This window comes from Rhinoraja longicauda, chromosome 8, assembly GCF_053455715.1.
Source record: "Rhinoraja longicauda isolate Sanriku21f chromosome 8, sRhiLon1.1, whole genome shotgun sequence".
Classification (NCBI taxonomy): Eukaryota; Metazoa; Chordata; class Chondrichthyes; order Rajiformes; family Arhynchobatidae; genus Rhinoraja; species Rhinoraja longicauda.
In genome coordinates this window covers 54,681,777-54,698,096 of record NC_135960.1, presented here as the reverse complement: position 1 = coordinate 54,698,096, position 16,320 = coordinate 54,681,777, and the positions used below count along the sequence as shown (strand labels likewise).

The 16,320-nt window shown below is 40.6% G+C and overlaps 1 protein-coding gene across 3 annotated transcripts in view; it reads right to left on the bottom strand.

Moving 5' to 3' along the window:
* The window catches only part of rbm45 (RNA binding motif protein 45), a 31,199-nt gene extending 17,154 nt beyond the window's left edge, over positions 1 to 14,045 (bottom strand). Inside the window, exons 1-2 of one of the 3 annotated variants that reach the window (XM_078404006.1) lie at positions 13,652 to 14,045; positions 173 to 295 (exon numbers count right to left, since the gene is read on the bottom strand). In XM_078404006.1, coding sequence (XP_078260132.1) covers positions 173 to 295; positions 13,652 to 13,927 — 399 coding nt within the window. In that variant the 5' untranslated portion in view covers positions 13,928 to 14,045. Of the gene's footprint in view, positions 1 to 172; positions 296 to 13,389; positions 13,480 to 13,651 lie in introns of those variants that run through there. The other 2 variants (XM_078404005.1, XM_078404007.1) reach the window with 2 other exon arrangements.
* Positions 14,046 to 16,320: the final 2,275 nt, after the last annotated feature.

Genomic DNA, 16,320 nt, shown 5'->3' with positions numbered 1-16,320 from the left:
TGCTTTCACTCCGTATGACCTAAGCATTATTTTTAAATATACATTTTACAAAACAAATGCTGATCCGTGAAAATCTCATGCAAGTGCTACCAGACACCCTTCATATCTAAATTTATTTTGAATCATTATAAAAACTGGAGTCAAGAAACCTAAAAATAGTTAGATAATTCACCTTAAAATTTTCCCGCAGATCATCTTCTGTAAAAGATTTTGGAATCATTACAAAAATCCTGGTCAATTCTTCATCTTCGACATCACGATGGCTGCCAGACCCTCTAGACTGTGCAATGAACACCTGCATTTTTTAAGATAATTGGAAAAATGATCAAACTATGTCCCAGAAATTACTTAGCATTCTATCTCACAACAACCAGCAAGCACCCTTTGTTTTACAAAGCTTCGAGTGTGCACGAAGATTTGTGCATTAGACTCCCGGCAGCCACAGCCTCGGATATACCCTGGGATTTTGCTGTGCGCTTTTGGAGTGGGGGAGGGGAGGGTGCTAAACCAATGCAGGAAAGGTTTGGACCCAACGGCTCCACAGGTCATATAGTTTAGATGCACTCCCCCAAAGACCAACATGTCCTTCTAAAGATGTAATGACCATAACTGCTCAAATTGTTCAAGATGTGATCTAAGAGGGTTTGTACAATTGTAAGACATCTTCTGTCTTGCATTCTACAGAATAGAGACATAGAAAATAGGTGCAGGAGTAGGCCATTCGGCCCTTCGAGCCTGCACCGCCATTCAATATGATCATGGCTGATCATCCAGCTCAGTAGCCTGTACCTGCCTTCTCTCCATACCCCTGATCCCTTTAGCAAAAAGGGCCACATCTAACTCCCTCTTAAATATAGCCAATGAACTGGCCTCAACTACCTTCTGTGGCAGAGAATTCCACAGACTCACCACTCTCTGTGTGAAGAAATGTTTTCTCATCTCGGTCCTAAAAGACTTCCCCCTTATCCTTAAGCTGTGACCCCTGGTTCTGGACTCCCCCAACATCGGGAACAATCTTCCTGCATCTAGCCTCTCCAACCCCTTAAGAATTTTATATGTTTCTATAAGATCCCCCCTCAGTCTTCTAAATTCCAGCGAGTACAAGCCCAGTCTATCCAGTCTTTCCTCATATGCAAGTCCCGCCATCCCAGGGATTAATCTGGTGAACCTTCTCTGTACTCCCTCTAAGGCAAGAACGTCTTTCCTCAGGTTAGGAGACCAAAACTGCACACAATACTCCAGGTGCGGTCTCACCAAGGCCCTGTACAACTGCAGCAGAACCTCCCTGCTCCTAAACTCAAATCCTCTTGCTATGAATGCCAACATACCATTCGTTTTCTTCACTGCCTGCTGCACCTGCATGCTTGCTTTCAATGACTGGTGCACCATGACACCCAGGTCACGTTGCATCTCCTCTTCTCCCAATCGGTCACCATTCAGGTAATACTCTGCTTTCCTGTTCTTGCCGCCAAAGTGGATAACCTCACATTTATCCACATTATATTGCATCTGCCATGCATTTGCCCACTCGCCTAATCTATCCAAGTCACTCTGCAGCCTCCTAGCATCCTCCTCGCAGCTAACACTGCCACCCAGCTTCATGTCATCCGCAAACTTAGAGATGTTGCATTCAATTCCCTCGTCCAAATCATTAATATCCACTGTAAATAACTGGGGTCCCAGCACTGAGCCTTGCGGTACCCCACTAATCACTGCCTGCCATTCCGAAAAGGACCCGTTTATTCCTACTCTTTGCTTCCTGTCCGCCAACCAATTTTCTATCCACCTCAAAACTGAACCCTCAATACCGTGTGCTTTAAGTTTGTACACCAATCTCCTATGTGGGACCTTGTCGATGGCCTTCTGAAAGTCCAGATATAACACATCGACTGGTTCTCCCTTATCCACTCTACTAGTTACATCCTCGAAAAATTCTATAAGATTCGTCAGACATGATTTGCCTTTGGTAAATCCATGCTGACTTTGTCCGATGATTTCACCACTTTCCAAATGTGATGCTATCACATCTTTAATAACTGACTCTAGCATTTTCCCCACTACCGATGTTAGGCTAACTGGTCTATAATTCCCCGTTTTCTCTCTCCCTCCCTTTTTAAAAAGTGGGGTTACATTAGCTACCCTCCAGTCCTCAGGAACTACTCCAGTATCTAAAGAGTTTTGAAAAATTATCACTAATGCATCCACTATTTCTGAGGCTACTTCCTTAAGCACTGGGATGCAGCCTATCTGGCCCTGGGGATTTATCTGCCTTTAATCCATTTAATTTACCTAACACCACTTCCCGACTAACCTGGATTTCCCTCAGTTCCTCCATCTCATTAGACCACCGGTCCCCCGCTATTTCCGGCAGACGGTTTATGTCTTCCTTAGTGAAGACAGAACCAAAGTATTTGTTCAATTGGTCTGCCATCTCCTTGTTCCCTATGATCAATTCACCTGTTTCCGACTGCAAGGGACCTACATTTGCCTTAACTAATCTTTTTCTCTTGACATATCTATAAAAGCTTTTGCAATCTGTTTTTATGTTCCTTGCCAGTTTTTCCTCATAGTCTATTTTCCCTTTCCTAATTAAGCCCTTTGTCCTCCTCTGCTGGACTCTGAATTTCTCCCAGTCCTCTGGTATGCTACTTTTTCTGGCTAATCTGTATGCTTCATATTTTGTTTTAATACTATCCTTGATTTCCCTTGTTAGCCACGGATGCACTACCTTTCCTGGTTTGTTCTTTTGCCAAACTGGGATGAACACTTGTTGTAGTTCATCCATGCGACCTTTAAATGCCTTCCATTGCATGTCCACCGTCAACCCTTTCAGCATCAATCGCCAGTCTATCTTGGACAATTCACGCCTCATACCCTCAAAGTTACCCTTCTTTAAGTTCAGAACACTTGTTTCTGTATCGACTTTGTCACTCTCCATCCTAATGAAGAACTCTACCATATTATGATCACTCTTGCCCAAGGGGCCTCGCACAACAAGACTGCTAACTAACCCTTCCTCATTACTCAATACCCAGTCTAGAATGGCTTGTTCTCTCGTTGGTTCCTCGACATGTTGGTTTAGAAAACCATCTCTCAAACATTCCAAGAAATCCTCTTCCTCAGCACCCCTGCCAGTTTGGTTCACCCAATCTATATGTAGATTGAAGTCACCCATTAGAACTGCTGCACCTTTAGTGCATGCATTTCTAATTTCCTGCTTGATGCCATCCCCAACCTCACTACTGCTGTTAGGTGGCCTGTACACAACTCCCACTAGCGTTTTCTGCCCCTTAGTGTTTCGTAGCTCTACCCATATCGATTCCACTTCCTCCAAGCTAATGTCCTTCCTTTCCACTGCTTTAATCTCCTCTCTAACCAGTAACGCTACCCCACCTCCTTTTCCTTTCTGTCTATCCCGCTTGAATATAGAATATCCCTGGATGTTGAGCTCCCAGCCTTGGTCACCCTGGAGCCATGTCTCCGTAATCCCAACTATATCATAATCATTAATAACTATCTCCACATTTAATTCATCCACCTTATTACGTATACTCCTTGCATTGAGACACAAAGCCTTCAGGCTTGTTTTTACAACTCTCTTACCCCTTATACAATTATGTTGAAAAGTGGCCCTTTTTGATTTTTGCCCTGGATTTGTCTGCCTACCACTTTTACTTTTCACCTTGCTACCTGTTGCTTCTACCCTCATTTTACACCCCTCTGTCTCTCTGCTCCTGCTCCCATCCCCCTGCCACATTAGTTTAAATCCTCCCTGAGGATTTAGCATTTCAACCTTTGAAATGATTTTCAGTAACTGTCCATTCTTAACTTATGTTTATCCACAAAAGTCTTTACTGACTTTCACTGTTCATATCTTTTCGTAATTTAGAACTTACGTGATCTATCCTTTTTATACCTAAAGATTTCCAAAAATTTCCAAAAATGAAATTAATTTCCCACATTTGCACAGCTACAGAATCAAAAAAAAAATCTAATTTAATGCTTCCATTGTCTCAGCTTAAATTTGCTTACATTTTGTATCACCCTTAACAAACGTGGTTGATTCCAGCTATTCTGAAATAGCTTGAAATGAGATTAAGTTGAAGGTTAATTAAGGTTTAGATGCCAAGTACCAGCCCTGCATCCTATAAACAACAGGAACTTAGGTAATGGCACAGGTAAGGAACTTAGATAATGGCACAGGTAAGGATCGATCACTTAGCTGTGGGTCTGCAATGATTTATAGGCCAGACCAGGCAGGTTTACTTGCCTTAAGCACATGAGTTTTACATCAGTCCAGTAGATTTGTGGTTACCATTTCTGAAACTACTTTATATTTGCAGATTTAACTGCATCTAAATTTACATGCTCTGATAGGACAAGTCATTGAATTTAACATGGCTTGATGGTATTGAGACTTCCAAGAAAGTTATTACTTTTCAGACATGAGCTAAACAGATGTTAATCATAAATTTTTGGAAATTCACTGGAACACCCACTCTTATATTATAAAATGCTTTTACACCACAGAGGAATGCCATGGTCTCTTGATCCATTATCATATCATATCATATCATATATATACAGCCGGAAACAGGCCTTTTCGGCCCTCCAAGTCCGTGCCGCCCAGCGATCCCCGTACATTAACACTATCCTACACCCACTAGGGACAATTTTTACATTTACCCAGCCAATTAACCTACATACCTGTACGTCTTTGGAGTGTGGGAGGAAACCGAAGATCTCGGAGAAAACCCACGCAGGTCACGGGGAGAACGTACAAACTCCTTACAGTGCAGCACCCGTAGTCAGGATCGAACCTTAGTCTCCGGGGCTGCATTCGCTGTAAAGCAGCAACTCTACCGCTGCGCTACCGTGCCGCCCTGACTCAAGGTTACAGCAATCTAGCCAATCTCACTACCGCACTGTGAAGGAAGGAACTGCAAATGCTGGCTTATACCAGCAGATGCTGGTTTATATCAGAAGATAGACACAAAAAGCTGGAGTAACTCAGCGGGACACGCAGCATCTCTGGAAAGAAGGAATGGGTGACATTCTGGGATGAGGCCCTTGTTCAGACTGGTTAAGGATAAGGGAAACAAGAGATATAGACGATGATGTGGAGAGATAAAGAACATTGAATAAAAGATATGCAAAAAAATAACGATGATAAAGGAAACAGGCCAGTGTTAGCTGTTTGTAGGGTGAAAATGAGAAGCTAGTGCGACTTGGTTGGTGGAGAGATAGAGAGAGAGAAGGAATGCCGGGGCTACCTGAAGTGAGAGAAATCAGTATTCATACCACTGGGCTGTAAGCTGCCCAAGCAAAATATGAGATGCTGTTCCTCCAATTTGCATTTAGCCTCACTCTGACAATGGAGGAGACCTAGGACAGAAAGGACTGTGAGGGAATGGGAAGGAGAATTAAAGTGTCCGGCAACCGGGAGATCAGGTAGGTTCAGGCGGGCTGAGCGAAGGTATTCCACAAAACGATCACCCAGTCTACGTTTGGTCTCGCCAATGTACAAGTGTCCACATCTTGAACAATGGACACAGTAGACATTTCCTTTTAGATACCAATCCTTTTTGAAGGTGATGATGAACAAATGCATCTCCTCATTCCTTGAATCATTTTGGTAAGTTATTTCAACCTTTCCAAAGCCTTCAAAGCTTCTCTAAGGTCTGGTAACCGAATAATACTCTAGCTGGGGCTGATCCAATATAGCATAAATGTTGCTTTTGTGTGCCTCTTATTATTTAAAGTCCAGGATCCTGGAAACTTGTTTCATCACTTTCTCAACGTCCTCTGTAATTTTCAATAAACCATATCTGTTAAGCCCCAGAGTTTTGTTCTTGTACTCCATTTAGAATTTAGTTTATATTGCTTTTTCTCATTCTTCATACCAAAATGTAATTCTTTGCATTTCCCAACACTAAAGTTTATCTCCCTTCTATTTTCCCGTTGTACTAGCATGTCCACGTTTCCTTGAAGTCTACTGCTATCCTTGAGGTTTTCAATCATCTGCAGTCTTTGAGATTGTGTCCAATGCAGCCAAGTCTCAATCATTAGTACATATAAAGAAACACAGTGGTCATATAATTACCCTGGAAAATTCATCCATGCACTTACCAAGTAAAACCTATTTTGAGAAAACTGGTAAGTGCAGATTCATTTGAAGCCATTTTTTTTGTAGCCTTGATTCCCTCTTGGAAAACAATAATTTAAAAAATTCTCATGAGAATATTCAGTGCTGTTTTTAATTATTATGGTGCATGCATGATCTATATTGGTCCTACTCTTCTTCACACTCCCAGTGTGCTTCTACATACAGCTAGATGTGAACTGTGTTAGTGCTTACTCTTCTACAGAAGAGCAAACAAGATGCACAGTAAATAGCTGCACAGAATTACCCAACAGCTAACATTCCTCTCAACACCTCATGTGCCAGAATTTTTATTTTCCAGACTGAAGGTTAATGGTTTTTTTTCTGTTATTGCATCATGGTCTCTGGTGGATTTCTATTCTGTTGTCTATTGGAATAAGAGAGTTTGAGTTAGCTCACAAATCAGCTAGCTGGTTATATATCTGGATTGTTGTCTTATTCAGGGGTGCAAAGTAGTACTCAACATTAATAAACTGGAATTATTTATTTGGCTACAAATGACCCACACACAAATGTGAAAGGTTTGACTTCTTAAAGTCAAAGTTAAAAGGAGCAATCTACAACTTATGTATAGATAAATAAACATTCCATCATCTCAGGGTTTTCTGAAGCAAAAAGTAAATGTGCACAATACATCAATGGTATTGAGTCTGAAGAAGGGTCCCGATTTGAAAAGTCACCCATCGTTTTTCTCCAGAGATGCTGCCTGATTCGCTGAGTTACTCCAGCACTTTGTGTCTATCTATGGTATAAACCAGCATTTTTTCCATAATACTCTCCTGGTAATATTAACATCCCTGTTGTGATATGTGGTATGTGCCATGTCAGAGAATGTCCCTCTGTGTAACCGTACCTGTATCAAAGCAAATCTAAAAAACATCATGTTTTGGATTTAAGAATCTGGAACCAACATAACGTACAAAGTTCTCTATATTGTGCGTATCAAAAGCCCTAAATCAATAAAATTCATGGAACGACAGATCAGTTATCAGTCATCAGGAAAATACTGGAATTATTCACAAAGTAACATAACATAACATAACAACATAACAACACTTTATTGTCATTCGGCACAACACCGAACTAAATTTCAGCAGTCACAAGACACAGCAAAAAAGAAAAGAACACAGGACACCCGACCCCAACACAAACATCCATCACAGTGACTCAAGTAGTGGCTGGACATTTAGAAAATCATCTTATAATTAGGCAAAGATCAACTTTGTACTACAAAAGGCAAATTGCTTTTGAAAAGGATTATTGTACAAGTTAAGGTAGCATGTTGTTGATGGTAATAAATTAGTACAGACAGAATTGGTCAACTGTCAGAAATAGTAAGGATGGATGAGTCAATTTCTGGTTGGCAAGTTGTAATTAGTGGAAAATCTCAGGATCAGCTGAGACAACTGAGAGCCTCAACAGCACACAAAGCAATATTATTGATTTAGATGCAGGGATGAAGTACACTGTGCCTCTGTTTACTAATGATAGAAAGTTAGGTGGGAAGAGAGACCTAGATAGAGCTCTTAAGGATAGCGGAGTCAGGGGGTATGGGGAGAAGGCAGGAACGGGGTACTGATTGAGATTGATCAGCCATGATCACATTGAATGGTGGTGCTGGCTTGAAGGGCTGAATGGCCTACTCCTGCACCTATTGTCTATTGAAAGTATATGGTGAGGAAAAGTCAAAAGGATGTTTACCAACTCAAGTGGGGAAAATGCCAAATGGAATATATTGTGGGACAAAGTGAGGTTATCCACTTCAGTAGAAAGAATAGTAACATGGAAATTTAAAAATGATGCAAGACTAGTAAATGTCAGATGTGATGTCAGAATGACCTAGGTGCCTTTGTACAAGAATGTAGATAAGGCAAATAATTTAGAAAGCAAATGGAATGTTGACATTGGGATACAAAGTTAGCAATTTATCTTCAAGATAAACACAAAATGCCAGAGTAACTCAGCAGGTCAGGCAGCATCTCTGGAAAAAAGGAATAGGTGATGTTTGAGGTACCAATTTTGGTAGCAATTTATTTTATCATGCTTCTTTGGCTTTTGGAAAAATATACCTGAGGAAATGCTCACAACGTCTTCTTTAATCTCCTATTTAAGGAAAATGCTTTTAAATTGATTCCTGTGTTGAGTGAGCTATATTTTGAGGATGCATTGAGCATGTGCCATCCAGAGTTTAGAAAAATGGAGGATGATCTCATTGAAATACAGTTTTTCTGGGAATTAACATGGCAGATGCTGTGAGGATGTTTTCTCTGTTGGAGCTAGTCTAGAACCAGGGGCATAAATTCAGGACACGGTATTGGCCTGTTAAGATTGATACAAGGAGGAACATTTTTGTGTTGTGATCATATTTAATGGCAGAAACAGTGTGTGAAGCCCTTGGCCTACCGCTGTTCCTGCACTTCCCATGGCATGAGTTTTTTTCCAGGTACTCTGAATTAATACGTGCCACGCCATTTAACCTACACTGGTTTGTTATTATCCCCAGGTTTAAAGGTCAAGCTTTTTCTTTAGCAGATCAGACTCAAGTTGAAATACAGCACTTGAAAATATAAAACTTTTATTTCCCCTTGTTTTGGACCTCACTCCAAAGTTTTGCCTTCAAAGAGTTTGTTTTCTTGGGAATCAAAGCTTTCAGGTCTTCCAAGATTATTTCACCTATAGTCATCACCACATGCCTATTCGCCAGTACCAGTACTGCAGATTGGCAATTATCATCAACAAGACAGGATCTAAGATGTATACTTTGTAGAATCTGCACCACAAGGGCAAGTACAGGTATGGAAGCAAGAAGAAACAGATAGTTGTAAACCTGAGATAGACACAAAATGCTGGAGTAACTCAGCGGGACAGGCGGCATTTCTGGAGAGAAGGAATGGGTGACATTTCGGGTCGAGACACTTCTTCAAACCATAAAACTGAGTTTGCATAGGTCATGCATGAGACTACAAATCGTGCGGCGCACGAGTCAAAGGCCTTTATTCTCTTGGTGAGGAGGGGTTCCACATTAAAAAAATTAAATAAAGATCCACGCCAAGTAATACGATGCACATCACGTGATAGGTGTACTTGATGGGAAAATTTTGACTTTGGGCCATTGATTATTGTATCAATGGGTTTTACTTTATATTGTATTTTGGAAAATAATTAATAAATTTATTTTATGATTGGTGAATAATTTTAATAAAGTGTATTGTTTGACTACCCAGAATGCAAATGCTATCCTTGACGGAACTTGTTTCTTTGTTTAATGCTTGCTATGTTCAAGGGTTACTGAGTCAGTAAACTCGTTAACATGGAACTCCCACTCCTCCAGAATACAGTGGGAGCTGTATCATCTAGTGTGTATCCAGCTGAGCAGTGTTCTTAAAACAGTTAACATATATTCGTCCAGATTGATAATGGCGTCCAATTTTTTTTACCGTAGACCTCTTTACTGAAGGGGGCATGCTGTGAAAATGGGTAGTGCCAAGTAGCTAGTTAGTCAATGATTAACTAGAAAGTTACTATGCTTCCACATACTCAATGAATAGGTTTTGTACCCCATTTGACATTATTTTCGGTGTCTCAGTCCATGATGTTAATCAAAGACCAAATTTCCGATTGTGAAAGAATAGGCAGCAATTAGACAGCTCCAAGGAAGAAGACATGTGCGTGCAATTCCTATGTCATTGTCATAGAGTCATAGAGTGACATAGATCACAGTGTGGAAACAGGCCCTTTGGCCCAACTTGCTCACACCGGCCAACATGTCCCAGCTACTCAGTCCCACCTGCCTGAGTTTGGTCCATATCCCTCCAAACCGGTCCTATCCATGTACCTGTCTAACTGCATTTTAAACGTTGGGATAGTCCCAGCCTCAACGACCTCCTCTGGCAGCTTGTTCCATATACCCACCACCCTCTGTGAAAAAGTTACCCCTCAGATTCCTATTAAATCTTTTCCCCTTCACCTTAAACCTGTGTACTCTGGTCTTCGATTCACCTATTCTGGCCAAGAGACTCTGTGCATCTACCCGATCTATTCCTCTCATGATTTTATATACATCTTTGCCTGTATTCAAATATATTTTGTGCATGTAGGTAACAGTGGGTAGAAGGCAAAGCTGCTATTCATAAGTCCGTGTTATAGAAGCAGAATTAGGCCATTCAGCCCATCGTCTACTGTGTCATTCAATCATGGCTGATCTATCTTTCCCTCTCAACCCCATTCTCCTGCCTTCGCCCCATAACTCCTGACACCCTTACTAATCTATAATTTATCAATCGCTGCCATAAAAATATTCATTGACCTGGCCTCCACAGCCTTTTGTGGCAATGAATTCTACAGATCTGTTGACATGTGGCGTTTTCCTGTGGTAAATTACAATTATAGTTGGTGCGCACACAAGAAAGAAAACTGATGTTTTGTCCATCATGTGATATACTTCAGTTTTGCCCTACTTATCCTCCACATGAATGTGGGCTCAACTGGCCAGCTGCAGATGGAGCAAAAACAACAAACTTCAACATCAGCGTTGTTCAACTTTCTTCTTGGAAAGGTCAATAGAGAAATCAAGCCAACTTCTTATATAGCCTGTGTTATACAAAAAGACAAACATTATCCTGAATTTAGCTGCCAGTGTCAACCTCAAATATTTGGTAGGCTCTGTGGCACAAATTTCTTTCAATCTGCTGTTCATTGAAGTCTCAGGCGATTTATATGGAAAATGTTGTTTCCAGCAGTTTCAACAACCAATCTGACTAAAACTCTCACAATTAGCCAATTAAAAAGTACAGATGATAATTAGCTTATTAATCATTATATAGAAAGCAATGTAAAGATTAGAACATAGTAAGTGTGATAAAATAGGAATTTCAAGAACTTTAAAAAAAATCTATCCATGCTATCAAGAAATCACAGTTTAGTAAATTACATTGCATACACCTTTCAAAATAAAGCAAAGACTGGAGTGTTAAGAAAAAACATTCTATTGCATGTGTCAGTGGTTATGGGGAGACGGCAGAAGAATGGGGTTAGGAGGGAGAGATAGATCAGCCATGATTGAATGGCAGAATAGACTTAATGGGCCAAATGGCCTATTTCTGCTCCTATCACTTATGATCTTATTACAGCAGCTTGATAATTAAAAGTCTATTTTCAGTACACCTATAATACAATAACTTTCATTTACACAATTCCTCACAAACTTGCATTTCTGAAGTCACAAGCCACTTTTCAATACATCGAGACCCACTCTCTAATTAATATTCATTTTAGTTAAAACTGTCTAGTGGAAAATTACTTTGACTCTTGGCTAGATAATCAATTTCTATTTATTCAGTTGGATGGTACAAGGACAACTTTCTTTCCATTCTCTCTTTAAATTTTTTTAAATCTTTGTGACAGTGCTTTTTCCTTTCGTGTCACTGCTCCAGCCTCCCAAAATTGGAATCTTGATTCCCTATTTCATATGCATGTACCATATTCCCCAGTAATACTATTTCAGACTAATGTCAACTTTCACAAGCTTATGACATCCAACTTCATCTCATCATTCTCCCTCAGCCTTTTCACTGTTTGTAGTATCTGAACTGGATAAGCAGACATTTTCGATGAATATCGGAAGAGCAAACCCAATATCTTGAGCATTGATTAAAAATTACTTCTTAGCCACAGATTTCACAGTTGTCTAAAAGCTTTCTCTCCACTCCTCCCAACCCACCTCTTCGGCCCAGCTTGCCCATGCCAACCAAGGTGCCCCATCTACCCAACTGCCTGTGTTTGGCCCATATCCCTCTAAACCTTTCCTTTCCATGTACGCCCAAATGTCTTTTAAATGATGTTCTAGTACCAGCCTCAACTACTGCCGCCATGCTTGATGTCAATATAAACTCAGATGTAGATAACATCATAAGTATCAGTACTAAGACTATAAACTCTCGGCTGCAATGCCTGATTCTGTTCCTTTTCATCCACGGTTGCAATCCTCCCATTTGGGTTTTGTTGCCTGCACATTTGACTATTACAATCCCTCTGGCCATCCTGCATTTTTCTGCATTATGTAACTTACAGTTCATCAAAATTCTGTAACTACATCGTAACTCACATCGATATTTTTTTACCCATTGCCTCTTGACTTGCAAATCTAATGGGATCTATCTTAAGCAATGCTTTGTTTTGAATTCTCACTTACATTTTCAGATCCCTCCAAAGTATTGCCCCTTCCTGCTCTAAATTCCCTCCTATAATCTCCAAGAAGTCTGCTCGTAACACAAAAAATACAAGGCCTTTCCTTCCTTTATGCCTGTTACACCGTTCAATGGCCAAAGTGATCTTCTATCTCAGTGCTACTTACCTGTCAGTTCTCTAGACTCCCTCACCATCCAAAGTTCGACTAATCTCTACGGTGACCACTCAACAATTCAGCCTCCATGTACACTTGGACAGGGACTTCCAAAGATTCATGATCTCTGGGTGAAGAGATTTTTCCTCATCTCCGTACAGAATAGCTGATCCCTTATTTTGAAACAGTGACCTGTGGATCCAATCTCCCGAGATAGAGGTAACATCTTTTGTCTACCCTAAAAAGCCCTGTTAAATACCTTGCATTTTACTTCTTAAAAACTATAGGGAGTACTAAGTTCAGGTTGCAACCACTTTTCATAAATCAGCATCATCACCATCTAAGGACTCAATCTGGTAAATCTTTGCTGCACTGTTAAGCATCGTCTTCATTGGGTAGGGAGGACAAACTCCTACATAATTCTCCAGATGCAGTCTCACCTTTCTAAATGCAGTAAGATATATTTACTCTTGTTCTAAAATCTTCTTACGGTCAATGTATATCATTTGGCTTCACAATTGTCTACAGTCTGCACATTCAGTGACTTGTGCATAAACACACACATTTTCAGATCACTTCATAATCTCACACCGTTTAAAAAAAATCTGTTTCTTGATTTCTTCTGCAAAAGTGGCCGATTTTACACGTTCCACCTTATATTCTATTTGCCATGCCATTCTCCCCATTCGGTTGATTTGTCTACATTTTGTAATAAAAACTTCTGTGCCACACTCCTCACAATTCACATCGCAAACCAACTAATTCAGGCAGACCAATCATTCCCGTTTAAATGGCTCATTTGTCAGCTGTGCCTTCAGTTATCTGCAATAAGTTGCAGCATTTTCTAAACCCTTTGGTTCTTTAACTTTCTCATGTACAAACCTACCTCTTTCATTAGTTTTGCTTTTGGTTGTCACTTCTGACTATCATCTCGTGTGACTCCGCGTTAATGTTTATGTCAAGGCCTTGGGGCATTTCGCAACGGTAAAGGGGGACCTTTAAATGCGAATTATTATTGTAGATGAAAAAGTCTTCGCCACCTCATCCACGGGGGACGACTAACTAAACCGAAACCAATTCCGTATGAGATTAAGTTAGAGGAAACTGGTGATGGGTTGCAGGGAGGGAGGGAGGAGGCAAGGCGATACCTTAATGGGCTTGGTATCCTCGGTGAGGGCCTTGCCGTGCATGTCCTCCATGGCTCTGCAGGCCTGCGACGATTTGCTGAATTTCACATAGGCGATGCCCTTATGGTCTTTGGACTGCTTGTCCCGCACCACCCAAATGTCCTGGATCTCTCCGAAGAAAGAAAACTTCTCCCTGATCACCTCCTCCGACGTCGACTTGCTGATCACCAGGAAGAGTCGGCTGTTGGGAGGGTGATCGAGGTTCGCAATGGGACGGGAGCTACTGCTGTCCTCCATCGTTCAACACACCCGCAGCCACCGGCTTAACGTCGCACCTCTCGCTGCCCCGAGTCGGGCCGAAGCGCGGCCACCTTCTCCTGCAGAACTACTCGCCCCACACACCGCCCCCTAGCTCGGCATGCACCAACCGGACAACTCCACCCAGCCAGTCAGCTGTTCCCTTCAGTGTCATTTACTGTTGCTGACTGCAGTCCAGTTTGCACCTTCAAATCGAAGACGTGGTAAATCATTATTATTTCCTAGCTTCACGTGAAATATATTAAATTTTCTTTGGATTCCTGTTTAAATTGCTGTGTTCCCTCCTGCATATTTATATCCCATAACACAGCGAAACAGCTCAAGGAGCCATGGGGATGTTTTCGCCTGTTTCCACACATTGTGGGAATATTTTAGAAATATATCTTCCAATTTTATCGCGTGGAAGTTTTTCACGCAGCCAATCTGATCCCACCAATTTACCGTCAAGTCGTTTAAAATGAGCACGAGTTAGTGCGTAAGTAACAAACAGCAACATAATCATGGTCTCATTTCGGCATAAAACTTGAATAAGTCAAGAAGGCTGGTAAGACTGTGGGACGTAAGACTGGCAGATTTTGTTGGCCAATGCGACAGACTTTTTTGAGGAATTAATAAAGTGTATCAGGGGTGATCAGGGCAGTGCCATATCTGTGGTTTAGGATATAGGATAGGATAAAGAGGGTGATGATAGAACAGACACAAGATACAGAACCTCATGGGCTATGGTTGCACTCTATTCCTGAGAACTATTCATAACTCGAAGTATTCACAAGTCTGAAATGCTGTCCAGCAATATAAACAGAACACAGGGCAACCAAAGGCAATATGTAGCTAATTATTTAGATCAATAATTTGGATTTTGTCATGAACAGAGTTTCCACGCAGCAGAAGATGCCTGCAGCCACATAGTAGCTGGCAAATCCATACTACTGGTCTCCCAAATGCTCTTTCCCGCGTGTATAGGATGTAAGTAACGTAGCGATTAGTTCTGATTACCGCACTATCAGTTCTGATTACCACACTATAGGAAAGATGGCATAACACTGAACAGGCTGCCCTAGATTTAGGGTAGGTGGTAAGAGATTGAGAGGAGAGCTAAGAGTGGTGAGTACCTGGAATGCACTGCCGGAGAGAGTGGTGGAAGCAGAGATGCTGACACCATTTAAGAGTCAAGAGGAGCATTTGAGTTACCTTGACATTCAAGATTATGGACCAATGGCTAGCAGATTGGATTAATATGGATGGGTGCCCATTGGTCTGTGTGGCCATGGAGGGCCATGTGGCCTGTTTTCCCTGCTGTATGATTCTATGTTCATACAATGAAATGACCTGACAGATAAATGTAATAATGATAAACCTGTGTATTGGTAGAAAAAATAAAGTGGGATGCAGGAAAAGTGCAGCATAAAGATGTCATACAAGGTGCTGAAAATACAGGAGATACCAATGTAGCAAGTGTAAATGTATTTACCATATAGACTGGTCAAACCAAATAAGCAAGGAAAAAATCCTATAATGTGTACATGATTTTTTTAATCCATTTGGTTGAGTAGTCAAATAGGGAGTAGACTAAACTAAAGTAGGTACTGTGCAATGGAAAATGATTAGTTAATAATAATCTCATTTTGTGGGGTCCGTAAGGGTAGATTGACCATTATATGACAGAATTCTTTATTGAGAATGAAAATGAATTAGTTCAATCTGAAACTAAGGTCCGAAGTTTAAACAGCAAAATTATGAAGGTACGAGGAGTGCGTTGGAAATGATAGATTTGGGAGATTCATTTAAAGGCATGACCGTGGAGAGGCAATGACTAACATTTAAGAAGGTAATTCAGGAACTGTAACAGCTATACATTCTTGTCTGAGGTAAAAATACAAAATGTAAAGCAATCCAACAATGGCTAATGAAAGAAGTTAAGGATCCAAAGATATTAGGTCCAAAGGTTGCCATACAATGTAACATAACTGATCATTGCCAGCAGTTTAAATTTTAGATACGGGACAAATAAATTGATGAAAGGAGCAAAATTAAAGCATGGGAGTAAACTTATAGGGAACATGAAAGTGGACAGTGAAAACATTTGCATGTATATTTAAAAAAAAGATGAATTAAGTCAAGAGTATTTAATTGTCATATATACCTACAACGGAACAATTACATTTTTACTTGCTGCAGTTTTACACTCATTAATACATAAATAATCCACAAATAAAGATTCAATAATTAATAACACAATAAATTAATAATCAGTATTACTAGGTAAGCAGACTGTAACAGTGCAAAACTGAAGTCTGTACGAGCAAAATAAAGTCCATAGATTACAGTTGCTGAGGTAAGTTTGTGGTTGGTGTTGTGCAGTGTTCAAGGGT